The sequence below is a fragment of the Abramis brama genome, assembly GCF_963993115.1.
Source record: "Abramis brama genome assembly, chromosome: 17".
Taxonomy (NCBI): domain Eukaryota; kingdom Metazoa; phylum Chordata; class Actinopteri; order Cypriniformes; family Leuciscidae; genus Abramis; species Abramis brama.
Window position 1 is genome coordinate 10,941,219 of NC_139979.1, and position 21,696 is coordinate 10,962,914.

The 21,696-nt window shown below is 36.9% G+C and overlaps 1 protein-coding gene across 11 annotated transcripts in view; it reads right to left on the reverse strand.

Annotated features, from left to right (window-relative positions):
- Positions 1-21,696, reverse strand: part of map7d1a (MAP7 domain containing 1a) — a 42,297-nt gene that overhangs the window by 17,121 nt on the left and 3,480 nt on the right. For 6 of the 11 annotated variants that reach the window (XM_084089931.1, XM_084089929.1, XM_084089927.1 and 3 more), the window contains exons 2-4: positions 7,582-7,794; positions 2,457-2,525; positions 1,603-1,623 (exon numbers count right to left, since the gene is read on the reverse strand). In XM_084089931.1, the coding sequence (XP_083946057.1) occupies positions 1,603-1,623; positions 2,457-2,525; positions 7,582-7,794 (303 nt within the window). The remainder of the gene's footprint in view (positions 1-1,602; positions 1,624-2,456; positions 2,526-7,581; positions 7,795-21,696) is intronic. The other 5 variants (XM_084089922.1, XM_084089928.1, XM_084089925.1 and 2 more) reach the window with 1 other exon arrangement.

A 21,696-nucleotide genomic window follows, 5' to 3' on the forward strand; every position in this document is an offset into this window, starting at 1 on the left:
TACAACATCAATTCTAACTAGTAAATCATTACAATAAACGCCTTTATAAGTGGTGAGTGATGATGACACGGTCATGTTACAAGCTCCACTCTTCGCCTTCATTATGTAAAGACATGAGAAATGCTAGCAAAATCAAGTTGTCTATTAACGGTCAGGTAAACTGTCAAATCAGAGTAAATACTAACTGCACAAGGCTTTTAGACTAATGCTGATAAAATAATTTACAGAATGGGGAATATCTACTGTCAGTGCAAAAAAAGAAAAAAAAGTGAACGCAAGGCTTGACATGAAAAGACTCTCCGCTGAGAGCCTTCATCTCTACTGAGGCTGGAGGTTTTGAGCCTTTTTCTCTGAGCTCCACAGTTATAAAATAGTGATGGCCTGAGGGCGCCAGGTTGACACACTTCATCAAACTTTCATAATCCTGCTGGCAGATTGATGAGGTGGAAGACGACCCACAGTCTGAGAGAACACAGACACTATGTCCAACAATGAACATTTGACTCACTCAATGCAGCCCACACAAATATTACACACTAATGTGAAAGTCCATGGTGATAGCAGAAGAGATAGATTGATGAGTTCGATTGACTACAGCCTGAGAAGTTAGGTTTAAATGACACACATCGCACTCGTGTGGCTGGAATGTAGCAGGCCGTGTGTTTATCATGATTACATTCACATCGATCATGATCTATTCACAGTTCAGTCACAGTAGATGTGAAAACAGCAGCAGATGTTATTTCTGGGTCTGAATGGATCCTGCAGTTTGTAATTATGCGAAACTTGTAAAACATGTTATGAAAACAAGATTCCAGAAAAACATATAAACTGAGAGGTGAGGTTTAGCGGTCAAAAAGCTCAAATTTGGTGCACCATTGAACTATAACTGACCCCAGAGCTAAACGGCAAGAATGCTGTCTACATTAACCAAAATAGGGTCAGCTTATTGTCATACGTAAACAATAAAATGACCTATATGTCTTGAAAGATGCACTGAAAAATTGTGTCATGTTTATTTAGCATACATGTAAAGGATATGAACCCAAAATAAACAAAAGATTCATGCATTTGAGATAACCTAAAAATCGAAGTGTTGATTTGTTCATCGTCACATTTCTTTTCCTTTTACTAATATACAGACAAGCCCCGTCACGTTCATCATTGTATGAAATTCACATTTGGTCAATTGTAAAAGCAAAGTATTAGGGTAAAATCAGAAAGATAGCTGACCCTGCTGGAAAAAACAAAACAAAATGTATACTCCAATACTCCAAACTAAACATATAATGAAGCCACTGTGTGGTCCAATTCGAACCACCTAATGACCATCAATTTCCAGGTTTGACCATCTGTGTAGAAAGAGGTACTTAGAAGCTGGTTTAAGCATCATTTTCCAGCAGGGGAGTGTAACAAACCTAGCCTGGCAGCTTTCACTCAGATTTAAGACACCCGACAACCTGTCACTAATTATGATTATGAGTGAGAGACGACGGAAATGGAAAGCAGCTCTACAAGAGAAGAAGTAACTGAAAGAGAAAGGGATGAAGACCCAAGAGCGCATCAGTCACCAACACCACCAGAGACGGGGGAGTGGCTTACCTTGAGTCTGGCTATGCTGTTCTGGGGAGGGAAAGTGAAAAAGAAGACAAAAACGTTCTGTCAATCATGCAAAGCAGAGCAGCACAGCAATCTCAGCAGCCAAAACAGAGCATGTGAGAATTTTATAATTCTCTGAAGAGGAGAAACTCTCACAGTGCTGGTTTAGTAAACACACAGAAGCAGCAACACATTTAGAAGTTATTATTATCATAGTCATAATTGCTAAAACTAGGAAAAAGGTTTATAAAAATACTAGATAGGAGCCTAGAAAAAATTATAGTCAGAAGAACTTGGTATAAGTAACCAAGCCAGAGGTGATTTAAAGTGTTCCTGACATGTATTTGAGTAATTATGTAAATATAAGTAATTTTATATTTAAATTAGCCATTACATATGTTGTTATATATACAAACATACTGTATATATAAAACATATATACATTTTAAATTAAATTAGCTATTACACATTTAGTTTTTACTATATAGTAAAAATAATAAATTAATATGAATTTCTATTAAGAAAAAAATTAAAACAAAGGCATATAGAATGGAAAACAAGAACAAATGTAGGGGAAAATATAAATATGCAAAAATGTAAACTGCATGCACATGCATGTTAGTCTCAAAAGCATGTGACATGTAAAATGTCAGTGACAAATGTCAAACCTATAACTAATTAAAATCTATAAAAGCCATAGAACCTCTGCTAACATGTATTTATTTACAGTCATTCTTTACTGTTGCACAAGCCTCAGGAGTTGACCCATGAATGATATGAAGTGTTTTTTGTGTGAACACATCTAGACCCCAGACAGCAGGGGGTGCTGTCTCACTGTCTGCCTTGTGTTATCTTACCGAGATATTTGGCCCTCTCCTCCCTCCTCTCCTTCGCCTGTTTCAGTCTCTCATCCAACTTCATTCCATCTGAGAAAAAGAGGCAGAATCAAATGTTTAGTTTTGGTGAAACGTTCTGAAATTGCCACATTGTTGCTTGAAAAAAAAAAAGTGAGGTTGTCATTCTACCCGCTAAAGCTCTCCTGGACAGAGATAGAGAGAGACAGAGACAGTCAGACAGCAGGGTGTCCCGTGAATGAGAGAGGTTATTGTGTGGTAGAGGCCGTGTTCACATCTGCGGCGCTATAAAGCACTGGAAGCTGGCAGACACAGAGACTGGCAGCATTCACACGCTCTGGCTGAGGACTCGCAGTACAGATACAAATCAACCCAACGCCACAAATTAACATTCATCTGAAGGGAAACTTTACCTGGGCTAAAAAGACAGCATGCCATGATGGCAAAAACACACGCATACATACTGTATACATATATATCATGTATATATCATGTATATATATATACATATCTCATGTATATATATATACATATCTCATGTATATATATATATATACATATCTCATATATATATATATATATATATATATATATATATATATATATATATATATATATATATATATATATATATATATATATATACATATACATATCTCATATATATATATATATATATATATATATATATATATATATATATATATATATATATATATATATATACATACATATCTCATATATATATATATATATATATATATATATATATATATATATATATATATATATATATCAGCACCTGCTTCATAGATTTTTGTCTACACGTTCCGATCCCTGTGCACCTGATTTATTATGCACATTAAGACTTTAGACTACTACACAGTCACAGTTTCCTATTGTTACGCCTTCCACAGGACCTGTAGTGTAGAACAAAGCAAAGAAAACAGCTTTGTTCCAATTACACATTCAAACTAGTTCACTCAGAGTTCATCATTCATCAGCACTCCAATATAAAACCTCAGAACTGACCCCATGTAATCTTTGTGTTGGCGTCTTATGACCCACAAAGTCTAGTAAAACTTTTATCTGATGAACCAAAAACTCATTAATAATAATCATAAGACACCAGCAGTGTTCCTCTTCATGACTTGTGCTCCACTTTGAGTATTTATAGAGCACGGGAAGCTGATGCGCAGAGTCTTGTGGGCCCTTACGAGCAGCCCATGTTCCCATTGATGAGTCACCGGGCAGAGACAGAAAAAGCAGAAGACTGACCCAGATAGGGACTCCAGAGGGTCTGAGGCAGCGGAGTGGTGCATAATCACTGACCTTACCATCTCCTGAAGCGCTAAAAAAACACAATCTGGATGAACCAAAATGATTTTACCATGGCTGGAATGCTGTATTGACCAATTGACCAATTCAAGACCCTTACTATCCATTTTAAATGGCATATAATCTATATCAAAGTACAAACAGCAATTACAAAGGCTTTTCATTCTCTCAATAAAACCGCTGGACGCAACTGACAACATTCTCTCTGCTCCCTTCGAACGGTGGTGAAGTCTAATGGTAATGGATCCTGGCACTAACAGCATCATACCCTACAGTAACAGATATGGATATAAATATGCAAACAATGAAAGGCCAGCAGCGCTCATTACAAGTGGCTCTTAATATAATTAATTCTTTGGCCTAGTTAATCTATTACTTGTTCCAGAGCAAATCGATTTGTCTAAGGGCAAAGTTAAGTTTCATAACTTTATATTTTTATTTAAATGAAATCCTGTACTATAACTAGTGCTGCTTATGTACTTTTGAATGAACTATTTGCTTATGTTTATTTCCTATTGTACAAACTTCTTATTGTTTTATAATGGTTAATATTGTTTATTTAAATATTATTTTTCAATATATCATATTTTATATAAATAACATGCTGTATTTGGTATTGAGAAAGAGTCTGTTAGAGATTGTGATTTCGACTTCAGTGATTTTTGATTATTGATTGCACCATTAGATGGCAGCAAAGACAGTCTTTACGAGTGAGTAGCAAAGACTTTTATATTGAAAGGGACTGAAACAAGGTTGCAAACAAGGACGTTGTTTTTACAACACATTATAAGACGCAACTTACAAATGCATTGACTAGCGCTGTCATGGGAAATCCCCTTAACTGTTAAAAGGACAAAGATATCGCTTTCCTCAGTGGACATTCAAACTGATTTTTTAATTATGAGATTCACCTAAAGAATATAAGCTAGATGCAGGTAATGCACTCGCTTAGTCAATCTCTCTCTCATAATACTCTACATAATACAATAAGCTTCAATGAAGTGCGACTCAACGTTCCTTAGTTACTAGTTCTAAAGTGATGTTTTAGAATTAGTAACAGAGACTCAAATGTCAACTTGAGATTTGAATTTGTGGCGGAAGGACGTAGTTCTGCACAAAAGAGGGTTTTTAAAAGACACTCTGTTGTTGTTTCTTATTTATTTACACACTTTGTGTGTCATCAAACTGTTGTATAAACACAATATCACACTCTTAGCTGTGTGATATGGCTGTATATCATCAAGGCTGTGATTGCCTACGGCCGAATCACAGCCGTGCTGATGTAGAGCGATATCACACGGCTACAGTACTTGTGTGATTTTGCTCATAAAATTGTAAAGTAAAATGAAAACATGGTAAAAAAATTATATATTTTTTTTTTAAATAAGCATGAGAAAAATTACTTGCAAACTGTTGATTCATCACCTTAATGACAAAGGTGCAGTTATGATTCTAATTTACTAGGGGTGTGTAAGCCTTCAAAACTATAAATCTAATAGTAATCATAAATGGGAGGGAGCAAAGCATAATACTTCCTATGGTACTTGAAAATTATGTGTTATTTTTTGAATGCTGTCAGTGCCAGCTATACTTTGCAATCTTCCCCAAACTTTTACTATGTTAATTTAAGTTGCATTTTCCAGACAATCAGAATAAAGGTGAACTGCAAATGGCTAGGTGAGAAAAAAAAAAAAGATATATGACTCAGCATAGAGCATACAGTATGAGTCAATGTCTGATCTTCAGCTCTTCCCTTCCTTCAGGTCTCTTTATGTTCTTTCACATAACAAATTATGAGTGAGGCAGCAGCAGCCCAGGATCAATATATGTCCATATTCTGTTGAACAGAGTGTTCGGTTTTATAAGAAGTTCAGCTCGACTACTGCTTGACAGCAGTAATATATTTTATGATGGGATAAGCTGAACTGTGCACAACCGGTGGTATGAAGAAGTCTAATAACATAAAACCGTCTGAGGCGAAATGATGACAAAACTTGACTTGTCAAGAAATTATCAGTCAATTAAAGGTAAAAATCTGAGTTAAAATGAAAAGCTAAACACTATTAATGACAAATTAAGTAAACAAACTGAATAAATTCAACTGGTATTTTCATTTTAATAGTCCTTTTAATACTGTATTTTAATGCATTTATATTACTATGAATTGAATTTAATATAAATGTATTAAAGTTTATAGAAAAAAAAAAAAAAACAATAATAAAATAAATAAATAAATAAATAAATAAATAAATAAATAAATAAACAATAAATAAATAAAACAATAATAAATAAAACAAAAATAAATAAATAAATAAACATAAAAATAAATAAATAAAACAATAATAAATAAAACAAAAATAAATAAATAAATAAAATAAACAATTTAAATGATTCAAAAACTAAAACCAGATTTTAAAAAAACAGGCCAAGGCTTCATCCATTAGAAATGGGTGTATGGTAGCATCGCAGATGTATTTATACAACATATTCACTTTTGCATTAAAATAAATGTTTTGGTTAAATACTGCAATTTATTAGTTTATGGTTTGATTACTTTAGCATGGTTAAAGTGATTCTAATGTCAACTCACCACACAGTTTTCCTCCCAAGCATTTCCAGTTGAATGACTTACAAATGCTGTTCAAATCAGTATAAGGAACCATATAAAAAAGATTCTTTTGTGAATCGAACAACAAGCGCAAAATTACAATTGCATTTACAGTATCAAATACAGTAAGAATATCAAACACAGCTGACCCAGCTTTTCCCACATAATTACCCACCATTCACTCTACAACCACATCCTCAGTTATATAAAGAGGCAACAATGAAGTAGGCAAAGAAAAGCTGCTTACTTTCTCAACCCAAACAACTCTCCCATTAACATGTGTCTACATGTTCTTGTACAAGTAAAGTCATTATACTATGAACGTGACTGAACCAAGTAGGAGGGTTAAATTCCTCCAGTTGGCACAGCTCTGTGAAATGTGATGCCCAGTCAGGTTTCATTGCTTCACCTCAGCTGATGGACCACAGGCGATTAGGAACTGCCTGTCGCCAGCCTCCACAAATCAGTATTAGCATCAACATTTACCTCACTAAACGGATCTGATTCTACATTAATGTGATAAGTCTGGGAGCATTTACAGAAGCCTGACTATGGAAATTCTTTGTTGGACATTAAACAAATGCCTCTGTAAGCTTTCAAGACTTTGGCAAAGGTAAACCCTCAATGACTGGCTCCTTTCTCAAGAGATTTCCTGAATGCTTCTCATGGAAGGGAAATTGTTTTGAATTGTGTTAAGCGAATATAAAGTACTTAAAAGGTTTATTACCTAATAAGAATCAAAATGATTCTTTATTTGCCAAGTGTCTGTGAAAACAGAAGGAATAAAGCTCATTCTGATTCTGAATCTGATCAATGTTATGTTGGATGTTAAATGGATATACTGTACCAGATTATGGAGGTCAAACAAGTCAACAAGTATTGTGTTAGAACACCTTAAGCACCTCAAGATGGTATCCAACCCAACCCGGCTTGACCAAATGGCTGATCTGGGCACTATTAGCTGGTAGTGCAGCTGATCAACCTTATAAATCAACTAAAGACCAGCTTCAACTAACTAGAAACCATGTAAACCCAATGACTTGGCACTGATAATGCTTCTACTTACATTCTGATCTTTTGGGGTAAAAAGGTAATAAAGAGGACTGTATATAATGAAGAGTATCAAAACCAAATACTGAACTTGTCTTAAGATAAATGGCAGATAGTCTTCAGGATACCCACCTTTCTTGGGTTGAGGGCTACAACTTGACCTCGGAGTAGGTGTCGACTTAGGCGACTTTGGAATGACGTCTGGTCGCGTAGAGGTAACTGACTTCCTTGCGGTGTCCATCTTTGTAGGCCTACTGGCTTCAAGGCCTGTTTCTGTTTTTGAAGGGGTGTTGACTTCCTCGGAGCTGGGATCACTGGGATTGGCCTCGGGAACAGCTGGGGGATCTGAGACAGAAGACAAAAAGAGTGAGAAACTTCAACCGAGAAGACCAGTTGAACTTCATTCCAAAACAACAGCAAACACTCAAGTGTATTTGTCTACTTGATGTGTGATTACACAGAAGAGTCATTCAAAGTTACATTCTGTAGAGATTAAATCCAGATCGATTTGTTTGATTTGCACTCAATCCATAAAAGAATATTTCAAAGACTAAATGAGTAAGAGTCACATCCAGACGGCTCGATATGAACCTTAACTGCACTCCAGTGAATTGATTATTGGTAGTTTGAAGGATTGTACTGTCTCTTCCCTCAAGAACATCAATTTAGTGAATAGGGCAAACACAATCTCTATTACTGATGATCAGCATCTTCAAGACACTCAAGGCTAAACCATATGAAATACTTCCTGCAAATGGAAAACATTCCAACAACTGCCAAATCATGGATACTAGATGACCATCCAAAATGCCACAATCTGAGTTTCATTAACATTCCCTGCAGTTAATGTCAGTATATATATATATATATATATATATATATATATATATATATATATATCAGATTCTAGGTTATTTTATTTCTAATGGTGGTTAATTTATGCAGTTTCTTCTGCAGAATCTTATGAGCTGCCTTAAACCACAACAGATCAAAAATCTAAAAACCTAAATCAAAATTCAATTGAAGCGAACTGTAAGGAGCTAAAGATTCCAACCATTATTGATAAGCTTGTTGCTTAGGCTACCTGGCTACTTGAACAGTCTAAAAGTCTAAATTGAACATTTTCGTCCAAGAAAACGAGCAAGAAAGCAAGTGCTGGGCTTCTGAGGACTTAAACCCATGATGTCATGTCGAGACAGTAAACACAAAGGGAGGAGGTTCAACAGATCACATGTTTTTCACTGATAAGAGTGTGACCTGGGTTAGAGTCCAATGTGAAGTTGGCCAACATTACAGACTGTAAAGCATCTATGTATAAACACACACGTGCATGCGCACACACACACACACACACACACACACACACACACACACACACACACACACACACGCACGTCAGTGTGAGGTTGCAATATACCTTAAGAAAAAAACTCATTATTTTTCAGCTTTTTTGATGATATTCAGTACATGTTTTAATTACTGTTGGTGCCAATTAGATGTAAAACACACTAAAAATTATTAAGCCTAATTGTCCACACTGCTTTTCACCAAAAAAGCAAAATTAAGAATGAATTTTTAATAGTTCATTAATAATTTTGGTTATGCATATAACATAGCAAATATATACAGTAGGTGTACTGACGAAACATGCAACCTATCAGATTCTTATGCTCGTAACTTTTTCAAATATTTACAAATTAGAAGCTGGATCAAGAGTCAAACTAAAGATATTTTTCCACACAGACCTGAGGAATCTTAACTTGAAAAATGCATTTTCAACTCCAAATGTAATAGAATTAAAGGTTTAATATCTACAGTGTGTAAAACCATAAATGACAACTTACCGGCTTATGCCAGATATACAAACAAAACAAGGTGGGAGTCTGATCTTGGGTGTACTTACACAGAGGAGAATTGGAACAGATTATTGGAATTGGCACAAACAAAATTGGTGTCCTCTAAACACAGACAAATTCAATTCAATATTTATCATAGATAGAACATATTTTACGCCATATAGGTTAAGTAAATTAGGAAATGACATATCTGATCAATGTCAAAGATGCACCATCTCTGTCGGAACTCTTGTGCACATGCTATGGAGTTGTACCCGTTTGAAGCCATACTGGACTCACATTATTGCAGTAACCTCTCGGGTTTGTGGACAGGCTCTGGATGCCGACCCTAGGATTTGGTTACTGGGGGATGTAACCTTACTGAAGCTGAACTCAAATATGAAGCATTTTGTGTTACTAGCAGCAACGGCTGCCAAGAAGTGTATCCTGAAGGATTGGAAGAGTGTCACCCCCCCCAGCCAAAAACACTGGGCTAATGAACTCCTGTCGTACTGCACACCAGACAAAATTCTACATTCTATCTGAGGAAAACTAGATGACTTTGAACTGATTTGGACTCCTTTTTTGAACATCCTGACCCAACTTGACATGACCACAGACTAGATGCAAATCTATGTTTATTACTGTTTATTTCTATTTTTATGATTATTTAATATCTTGCCTTGTGGAGAGAGGGTTTTTTTTTTTTTTTGCTGTTTTATTTCGTTGTTTTCTTTTTTGTTTTTGTGTTTTGTAAAAAATTAAAACTATAAATAAAATATTTATATATTTATATATATAATTAAAAAAAAACATTAAAAATAGTAAATTTTTCCAAACTTTTGATTGTTAGAGTTAAATATGGTTGTTTATTACCAAAACATTTATATTTTCTTCACATTTTTATAAAAAATTTCTTCACATCATAAATGAAGAATATCCCATATCAGCTTTCAGGATGAAAACAAAACAAATCAATCAAAGCTCAGAATCAATTTACTGAAACCGTTTAATTCATTTACCAACTCTAACTTTGTTTTTCTATGAAGATTTTAATCAGAGACATTTTTTAAACAATTGGGTTTTTTAGTACTTCATTAGAGGGTCACCTAATGTTTATGTTGTGTAAAATTACACTGCCAGCAAAACAAATACAACACAAATATATTATGGATATTCAACATATCATCTAGCCCTATACTACATCCTAAAAATCAGCTTGGTCGAGCAAATATGAAAACATCCCGCTTTTACTCAGAGGGACGCCTGTGTTGTCTCTATTCTCTATTCAGCTGCCGTGAGGCGGAAGAGTTATTCTAGCAACAACAAAAAACACACATCAGTGGTGGCCTGTTTTATTCCTGGGAGATTGGACGGTATGGCAATGAATGAATGGGGGTTTGAGAGTTTTACAGGGACTAATATTTGGAGATTTGAGGAGGCAACTTCAGCTAAAGTTCTTCTTTACCCCTCAGGTGTGCTTGAGCCGAGATATTACTCTTTTTGATCCACCCTTGCATCCCTTTTCCTCTTGCCACTGGCACTGGCACTGCACGCTGTCCATGGACAAACTGAGCAAACGCTGCCATGCACTGCATTATTCATGCTGAGCTAAAAATACCATTACCACCAGACATGAAATGATAAAAAAAGACATTAGACACAAGAAAAGATCTGGGTTGTTGCATGCATAAAAGGTTGAGATTTAAACTAGGGGTCGGAGAGTAGCTGTACTTTGTCATGAAATCATCCCAGGTTAAATCTAAATCTGTAATGTGGCTGCTGATTTCTGTTGCATTATGCATTTGCTTGGTACTCATTATCATGTCTGGAAAAATAGACTGATACTATAGAAATGCACCATGCTGTCAATCAAACAAGCAACTGACAAATAGAGAGGAAGATTTCTCAAATACTGTCTGACAAAAGTGTGGAATGAGGGACTGATTTGGAGGGGCCAAAAGGGGACACATCTTGTGCCAGAATTTTTCTATCGGTGCATCCCTGGTTATAGTATCATAGTCATAAAAAAACTACAGGCAAACATATTCTTAAGACAACATCTGCCCTTTTTCAACAGCATAACTGACATGAAAATGCTTAAACCAAAAAAAGTGCATAAAAACAAATATCTATGAATGAGCTAAATCTTTTAAATAAATAAAAAAGCTATAATGAGCTATCCTATTTCTAAAGGATGAGGACTATAAAACAGTATAAAATTGTGTTTATCTGTAAAAATAAATGAACGAATGAAAAATAAATACATTTTACTTCAAGCAAGCATATCTGTTGCTCTTTTTCAAGGACAATGTGTCATTACGTTGCCCTAAAACCACAGAAAACCCGTTACATGAAGAGAGCAGATCACTCTTGCCAAAAGGGTGCATTGATCCTGAAGGGAAGAGAGCTTGAGCAATGCTCTTTTTCAAATATGGAAATGAGACAAACAGGGAGCCGGAAGTGGAAGCCAGCAGCGACCGTTGAATCAAAGATCGGAAGAGGTGAGTGGGGGGTTGGGGGGAGAACAGAAGAACCGAGAGGCCGACTGAGAATGGATCTGCATCTCATTTGAGGCCTAATGAATTACCTCATCCTCAACCCCCCCGGCCCCTCGCCCCTCACCCCGGATGGATGATGTAAGCAGGCAGGGCGCCTCTTCTGGGGGGAGTGTGACGGAAAGGAGCAGACTCACTGGAAGCCCAGAGTAAACACCAGCTGCTGGGACAGAGCCAAAGAGAGAGAGAGACACTATGATCTGCAATGGTGCTCCAAAGTTCTGACTGTCTGGAGTTGTTAAAACGTGATGCGTCAAAATAAATTGATTTAAGCGTCTCAGACTCAAGCTTGAGGCGGGCGACCCAGAGCACCGCACAAGTGAACGACTGGCTCACTGCATGCCTGACGAATGCACTTAGGATTTGAATGGCTCACATCGGAGCTCAAACTAGTTTGTGTGTGCGTTTGTGTGTGAGGGAGTGTCTTGAGAGAGGAAAGGACAGGATTGCATTAAGTTTTTCAGCTTCATGCATTTGTTATGTTAATTAAAGGGAAATAAAATATACACTTAAAAAAAATACAATATTACATATTTTAATTGCACACACACTATACTGTAAGTGGATGTAATAAACAATGATATGAAAAGTAGCCCATTTCTCATCTTATTTGATTATAGATTTCTTATAAAAGTGGAATATGATGGGATGTAAACCAAAAAAAGACTTAAAAGAGACAACAAATGTTCATAAAATGAAAGAAGAATCTGCCGTCAGTGAAAAACTGACGTAACATTTGAGTAAAAAGCAAAACGCTTTATTCTATATTAATGCAACAAGTTGCAATGTTGTTCGGCAAGACGGCAACAATAAAAAAAATTGATCTCTGTTGTGCGATGGCAATGATATCACATTCAAAACCACATCCATTGCTAAATACCAGTATCCCTCTACAAAACCACAGACAGTGAGGTAAGATTGCAGCATGTGGTTTGAACTCAGCAGGCGTTCCCTCGGGTCTGTACCCAGAATGCCCCAGCATGTTTTCGTCTAAAGGACGATTCTCAGAGGAAGTGACAAGGACATACAGTATGTGGCAGGCCACAGCTGAATGCAATGATGGATGCCATGCCATTCATAACTTCCTGCTCTGTCATCATGAAAGCAGTCATGTTTAGTGACTAGTGCAGTGTGTTAACATTCAAAACTGAATAAACTGGAAAATTGGAAAAGCTAGGCTACATTTTCAGCATTATTACTCCAATCTTCAGTGTCACATGATCCTGTATTTAGGCAGTTAAAAAGAACAGCACTGACATGAAATAATTCTTACTTTTAATCAATTAAATGCATCTTTGCTGAATACAAATATTAATTGCTTTACCCAACTTTACCCAAACCGGCCCCTACAACCTGAAAGCAGTTCTCAGATCCTTCGGTTGAGCTGTGGCGGAAAAACATCTATCAGAAACCTTCAACCAGTTCATTTTAAACCAGCGAAGTCCTAAACATCAATTCAAAACAGTCTGGAGATTTTGGGTTTCCAACTCCACCCAACAATCTGACAGCCATTCCTGCAGCAGAAGCCTATTATGGGAACCAATCTCGTCCTCAGCCCTAAAGCACTTTCATGTACTGAGAACTCACTCACACTAAAGCAGGAGGAAACCAGAGCCAAGAACAAGATCTGCAAACGGAGAGCTAAACTATCACATGGGAAAATAAAAACACAAGGCCTTATATATAAACATTTACACATTTCATTAAATCAGTGTTCAACCTCAACATGGAGACTATTTTGGTTTGGCCAGAGAAAATGGTCAGTCATATGATTTGAATCAATTGCTAATTTTCTAAACTGTTAGCATCTGTATAGCGAATAAAAGTAGTGCAGTGAGCTACTGGTTTGGCGGTCAAAGCAAAATAAAACAACTATCAAATATCAAACTGAGGTCATACTACAAACTCCATCAGTGGTTTCTAATAATTCCAACACATTGAAATTTGAGGGTGAATGCTTTTTTCTATAGATCTGAATCACATCAACTTTAAAACATATTGACGTTGTTGCATTGTGCTTCGAGTTTTTTTCAAACCACAAAGGGATCATGTCCTGATCTATTTTCCTTCACAAATGTTAGAGAGGCACAATATATTAGTAACATTAATAGTGTTGCCATGACACTTTGATAACTTGAAAATTATTGATATTCAATACCACGGGGAAAACTGCCATATATACATACCACCATACAGATAATTTGTCATCTTCTCATAATGTTTTTTTAATTTGGGTCATTTTGTTTTAATAGCTTACACACAGCACAGGGAGGCTTTATTTGAATCACTGAACTACATTTAGCCTAAACAGTCAGTAATAAAAGAACAACAAAATGAATAAACAAATTGCAAATGATAGCACAAATAAATACAATAGAATAAAGAGACAAATTAAATAAACATGGCTTTACATTTTTTAGATGGGTCTTTTGTTCTTTGATTAACATGACAGAAATAAGCAGGTTTATTAGGCTGCTGTCACTTTAAGAGCTTATGCACAGATCCATATACTGTAACACAACATGCGATTTCCCTTAACTATTTAAGTTCCAAAACTGACCTTATTTACGTTTTTTTTTTTTTTTTTTTGACCATTTAAGAGCAATAAACAAAATGAGCTGAGTTTGTGAGAGGAGGCAGGTGTGTGTCAATTCAGCACTGGAGAGAAGAAAGCAAGAACGTACAAATGGTATTGGTGTATTGATACTGCAGAAAAGGAGTATTGGAACTGTTTCAGATATTTCAGTATCGATACAATACTGAAATATCAATATTTTTGACAACACTAACCGGTAACACATCGTTTATTTGTTACATATTAATATATTAATTTATTTCTGTTGGTCAATTGATCTCGGTCGATTCTGGATATTCTCATTTCCCCCATGCTACCGTCTAACGGTTTATAAAGTTAAAGTCTTTAAAAATGCTACTAATTTAATAACGATGTTAAATGTAATATTTATTTTAGTAAAGTTCAAAATGAGTATCTGTTTTTCATACTGAACATTATAATGTTGTGATGCATAAATTCACTTATAGCATTTAAAATGATTGGTTTTATTTTGTGGCAATTTATTTAGATAAAATAGTAAAAAAAACTATTGGCCATAACATGAAAATTATTATCGGCATATCAGTTATCAGTATCTGATTCACTAAAGAAATGACAATAGAAAACCTGCATGTGAGAAAACAAAACGAAACAAAATTGAAACTCAGACCACTGGCATTTAGTTGCATCAGACCGACATTACAGCACAGATCAGCTGACTGTCACTGCATTCCGACTTCTCCCTGATATGATCTTCCCACCTCCAGAAGAAACAGACTGTAAATCCAGCCTTTTACAACATACAGCAGGGCTCAAAGCAGAGTACAGCTGTTTTCCCAGTTGTTCAGCTGTTAAAACTAGGACACATCAAGACGTCAAAACGTTCAATCCCCACACATGGAATGTAAAACGAGCAAAAGAGTGACGGACAGGAAAGTCTCTGACGGCATTCCAAGGCTTCCTGTCTTTTGACCTTTACACCACCTATGAGGTATGACAACGTGGCTGTAAAGATTCCAAATGAAAATTAAAGCTGCAAGCAGCGATGAAAAGGGCCCTCGCACCCCTGCCGCCGCCACCCGGTGCCTTTAGTAAAGGTCTTAAGATTACACTCACCAAATTTGAAGAGGATCAGATCAAAACTGTAGGAGGAGTTCGTTAAAGTACAACATCAGGAAATGGCAAAAACTGCACAAAATCTGAGAGGAAGTTCAAAATAGCTGACTTCCTGTTGTGTTTAGGGCTGTGCTCCAAGAGACTTTTTTGTAGGTATTGGGTCATTACATGCATGTACCAAATTTCATACCTGTACGTGAAACGTAGAGCCGGGGCAAAATGTGGGGGCAATAATTTACCGAATTTGACCCCCCCCCAATTTTGACAACAGCCACTAGGTGGCGCTTCGGTAGCGCGGCCGCCATTTTGGACTGAACCAACGGCTTTACCGTTAGCACAACTACCGTATACAGCATTAATATTATGTCTGTAAATAATTGGAGACAAAGAAAACAGTGTTCTGCCATCAACTGCAACAACTACCAGTCTACAACCAATCAACTAGCATTTCATAGATTCCCCAAAGATCCAGAGAGGTAAAGTAGAAAAGGTTTTTATTAACTTTAAAGTGAGTTAACGTCAACGATAACAGGTGCTGTAACGTTAATGTAAGCTATCCCATAACCGCAGTAACAGTTTGCTAACGTTTTGTATGTATTTGGTCGAAATTGTCAAGACTCGAAGTGGGCTTTTTAAATCGCATACTTTCAGAGATATATGAACACCTAACCTGGCAAATGACCGCTTTCACGCTGTCACCTTTTTTTCGCATAAACATGAAAATCACTATCCAAACTTAAATGGTTGTAATTCAAGAATGCTTTGGAATATAGACCTATGGTTGGTCTTGTTTTAAAGAAGACATTTGTCAGATTATTGTTGAAGTGAAATAAATTATGAAAGTGAAACAGAAAAAAGTTATATAAGTTTGAGTTTATTAAAATGTACAAATTTAAAAATATAATTATTTATATTTTATATAAAATATATATATTACAAAATATTTTACTCTAGAACTGCAAGAAAATGAAAGCAAAAAATCTGAAGAAGTTGTGTTCCACATAGGTTGATATGTTGATATCTCGCTCCTGCCGTGTGCTCTAACGTTACACGGTTTGGAGCTGCACGCTCTTGCTCGCTCGCTCGCTCTAGATTCCGGGAGATTTTAGCCTAATTTGCGGGCATCAGGGAGCCGCTATCAATATGCGGGAGACTCCCGGAACTTCCGGGAGACATGGGATGTCTGCTATAGAGATATTAAAAACTAGAAACTACTATTTAGTTCATTTAACCGCTTTTGAATTTGAACCGGTTATCGTTCAATTCTATGACAGCTGTGTTGCGTTCAGTCCAAGATGGCGGAGCTGCAGCTCTGCGCATGGGTGCGTTTGTTGCAATGGAACGTTCTATTGAGTTTCGCCTCTTGGTACTTCTATACTCTTTGGTTTGGGGCAGATTGGAAAATGTATGCCTAAGTTACTGCAGGCTGTCTGTGGTTGCCTAGCAACATCAGAACTGCAAGCAACATTAATATTGAACTTATCTGATCATGCATATATCACCAAAAGGCCGAAATTGGGTGAACATTTGTCAGGCCGCCGAGGGCACACCCTTCGACGAAAACTCAAGATCTTCGCAATTTAACGTCGCAAAGGCCTTAAGATTACACTCACCAAATTTGAAGAGGATCAGATCCAAACTGTAGGAGGAGTTCGTTAAAGTACAACATCATGAAATTACGAAAAATGCACAAAATCTAGGAGGAAGTTCAAAATAGCTGACTTCCTGTTGTGTTTAGGGTTATGCTCCAAGAGACTTTTTTGTAGGTATTGGGTCATTACATGTATGTACCAAATTTCATATCTGTACGTGAAACCTAGAGCCGGGGCAAAATGTGGGGGCAATAATTTACCGAATTTGACCCCCCCCCAATTTTGAAAACCATATCACACGTAAATTTTCACCACTTCTGAAGCGTGTGCAAAGTTTCATGAGTTTTCAAGCATGTTAAGGCCCTCTAAAAAGCGTATAAAACCCATCTATTGTTAAATGCATGTTATTGTGAACAATTCTTCACAATGAACAATGAAACGCAAAAGAGAGAAATTCATACAGGTTTGGAACAACTTAATTGAGGGTGAGTAAATGATGACAAAATTTTGATGACAACATTTTTGGGTGAACTATCCCTTTAAATAAAAAAATCAATCTTCAGTGAAAACGACTTCTCTCTGGTGATGTTTGCTGGACTTCTCCAATCATTTAGTCTGCAAATAAAACCCTGCCCCTTTTTTACAATAGACTGCAGCACATATTCAGATCTGCCTCCATCCAATAAACAAACGATACCAGAACCAAGTTCTCACTTTACTATTTTTTTCATTTTTCAATAATCTTTTTCACTTAGATGCACGTCATAAGTCAGAAGAAAATATCTGTCGCTAGCTACCTCCTTTTCATTGCAACTTTGAAAGATAACAGCTCTGTTTCAAAATCGAACGAGCAGACTACCTAGAAAACATTTTAAGGCATTACACGCATGTAATGCTTAGCAACATGTTAACATCAAACCAGGAAGATACGGCATAAGAGATTTCAGTCTTTCCCCAAGTAGATAGGATCTATACTTGTACGCCTATTACCACATAAGGTCCCTAGCTACCAAAATGGCCGCAGAGTGAACTAACATGTTTTAAACTTTGGTCAAAATCTATCACAATCAATTGAGGGTTAAGTTTCCAGTGCACTTTGCTAATGTATGCCGCAGAGAGTTGCTGCCTGTGTGTGAAGGGCATTTCAAATCAGTCACTTATGAGGGTCCATTTTAGATAGGATGCTGTCTTAGAAGGTGGATACCTATGTAGGCAACAGAAAGCAAAACAGCTCACTAATCTAATGTTTTGGTTGATGAAGTAACTAATATGCTCATGTTTATAACCAAAACATTTATAACTTTTCAGGGACTTAAAAACAGTGAAGACTTTAAAGACCCAACACGTGATATGCTGTATCTTATGCATCTTAAAAGCTGAGACTAATGAAGTGTGTAGTGAATCACTAAATAATATGCACAAGTGCTTTACAGCACTCTGAAGAGCTCATTAAAATCAGGAGTTTACGTTCAATTCATCATTAAAAATTTTTAGGCCACAGTATTAAAAGGCCTCAAAAAAAACACACAATCTTATATTAGTTTAAGCTGGTATTCTGGTCTTTGCTAGTCTGTTGGCTGGTTTTAAAAGGGGTTTCGGGCACTTTTCAGGCAGTCAGGCTTGGAGGCCAGTGAAAACCAGCAACATGTAAGACCAGCAAACCCCATAGTTAAAGATAGCATTTTTCAGCAGGGACAGATTATGAATTTTAAATCACAGTAATTTCTTACAATTCGTGGTTCCCAGTTTCTCACATTCTCCATTTTCCGAAATTCCTTGCATAACAAACATTTTTCCCACCTTTTCAAGCAATTTCAGCAATGTTAGTCGTTTTGACAAGTAGTCCCTCCCTAAACTCACATAACTGGCTGAGAGCCGCCTCCAAGTTTTCTGATTGGATAATACAAGTGCCACAGAAACCAATTTGATTTCACAAGACACCCATTTCAGTGTATTCAGTTAGAAAGTAATGCCTTTTTATATGTGGTCTTCCAAATAAAGCGGTTTTAAACGATCAACCATTTTCCTTAAAAAAAAAATACATCACAGCATTTACTGCAATGGAGATGATGATCATGGCAGTGCATTTGATGAAGGTGTCCTCTGTCATATTCTGGTGCGGATGGATGCCTTTATCCAATCAGATTGGGAAAGGGGAAGATGGAAAGGCTCTGTCCCGCAAGCGCTTCATGAGGACTGTGATTTACACCATCTGGGTGCTACACGGGAAAGGAGACCCGACGTGATTCCATCTGTATGCAGGCATGAGCTCTGGAATCTTGTCACACCGTTCCCTCCTCGTCCTCTCTCACTTCCCTCGTTTCTCTCTCTCGCTCCTCAGCTGAACAGAAGACACACATTCAGTGAGGAATGTTTAGCATTCCTAGCACTCAGTGGCCACACCAGAAAACACAGCGCCTGCTGTAAATGACAAATATGAATGCTGTCTCCATACTGAGGTAGCTCGATGTTTGTCCCTATTACAACTAAATCACATGTCTGCAGTCTTAAAGGGTTAGTTCACCCAAAAAATGAAAATTCTGCCATCAATTTCTCACCCTCATGTCGTTCCAAACCAGTTCATCTTCGAAACACAAATGAAAATCTTTTTGATGAAATCTGAGAGCTTTCTGTCCTTCCATAGACAGCCTACACAATTGCAACTTTGAGAGTTCAAAAAGTTCATAAAGTGATCAGATAAAACTCATCCATATGAATTGAGTGGTTTAGTCCAAATTTTCTGAAGACATTCGATCGCTTTTTATGATGAACAGATTTAATTTAGGCTTTTACTCACATATAAAAATTGATCAGCGAACATAAGCAGAAGCTCAACCAAACCTGAATGAGCTCTTCCAGAAGCTCAAACGTGCTGCGTAACCAATGAGGTTCGTTCTCGTGTGTTAAACAGCTGCCAGTGTTTTTGTCATAAATTTCACGGAAATGTTTTACAGTGTTGGCAATACTTTTGTGATGGAAATCATATGAGGTAGGAGGAAAAACAATACTTCAGTGCTTTTGTGAGAGAACGCAAAGTTTCTAGTGAACGTTTACGAGAGAGCACAAAAAGTTTGCAAGTCAATGCAAAGTTTTCATGGGAACGCAATAGCTTTGCAAGAGAACACTAAACATTTTGTGAGCCGATGCAAAGTTGCTAGGCGGAACAAAAACTTTTCTCGCAAAAAGTATTACGTTCCGCCTAATGGTGCTAAGTTTCCCATGGGCATGCAATAGTGTTAAGAAGGAAAGCAAAAGTTTTGTGAGAGAAAGCAAAAATATTTAAATATAATTTTTCCTCCCATCTCATATTTTTTCCATGATCATGTCCCCTTAGGGTCTCCATAGGTTTGAAATGACATGAAAGTGAGTAAATTGTTACAGAATGCTCATTTTTGGATAAACTAACCCTTTTTCTAACAATTGTAAACTGGAGGCTACAGCATATTTGTTATGTAGAGGCAAAAGATTACACAACTACACAGGAATTACCAGATCCTTTATTCAATAAAAACTCTTGTATGCACTGTGGCAAGCAAAACGGATTAATACATTCAAGCCCCTTTCACACAGAGATTCCGAAAAATACACGGATAGTGTGTCCCGGGATTTGTCCCGGGATCGTTTGATTTTGGTTCATTCACACTGTGATTTTCCGAAACTGTGAGTGCGTTCATGATCCCGTAAAGACACGTGACGTCAGCATGTGATAACTCCTGTCAGATGTCAGTTCTGCTGATAACTCCTCTTCGTCATTTCTACACGAAGACGAGTCCATACTCCCCAGTAGCGCCACTGGGTTTGCCGAGTGGCTCGTTCCCCATATGCTGTATAGGTTGTAGTCGAAAGGCCCGTGCGATGGCACGTGCGTCATCACACACCCCTTACGGCATTGGTCCTGGCTTTTGTTCACACAGGGCGCGTTCCAGGACTGATCCCGGCAATGTTACTAGGTCCCCATCCCGACATCGATCCCGGCATCAATCCCAGGACGTGTTTGCGTTCACACAGAAGGCACTTTAAAACGGCAATTTAAACGCGCTGTGTGAAAGGGCCTTATGTAAACTTATTTGACATGCAATATTTTTGAGGTTGTGCAAACTGGATTATCAAGAGTCAAGCCTTCCTATTATGAATACAAAGAAAAAAAGAAAGAAAAACAATAGGACCAATATTAACCAGGAACAGAATCTGGAGTATATGGCTTTGAAAATCCCTTTACTTTACACTTCCTTGCCATTTTCTAGGTCTGACAATATTCAAAGCTTAAGAGACGATTAATTACGTCCGAGACACACTTTCTAGGTCAGATTTGATGCAGTGGAGAACCAAAACTAATCCTCAGGCTAAATGTGCTTCATTTATCACTGGTGCATAACTGCATATGTGCATGAGTGTCAGTATTAAAGTTGGTGGTCAGGATAAATTGGATCATTTGATTGTTACATGCCAATTAAACATTTCCACAGTAGTCTGTCGGCACTCATTTAATGACATCCAAGGTCAAAAATTTCCCACTCTTCTAATAAAGGAACAAAATAATGTGCCAAATGGAACAGCATTTTATCTTAATTGCACAATAAATTTAGCAAAGT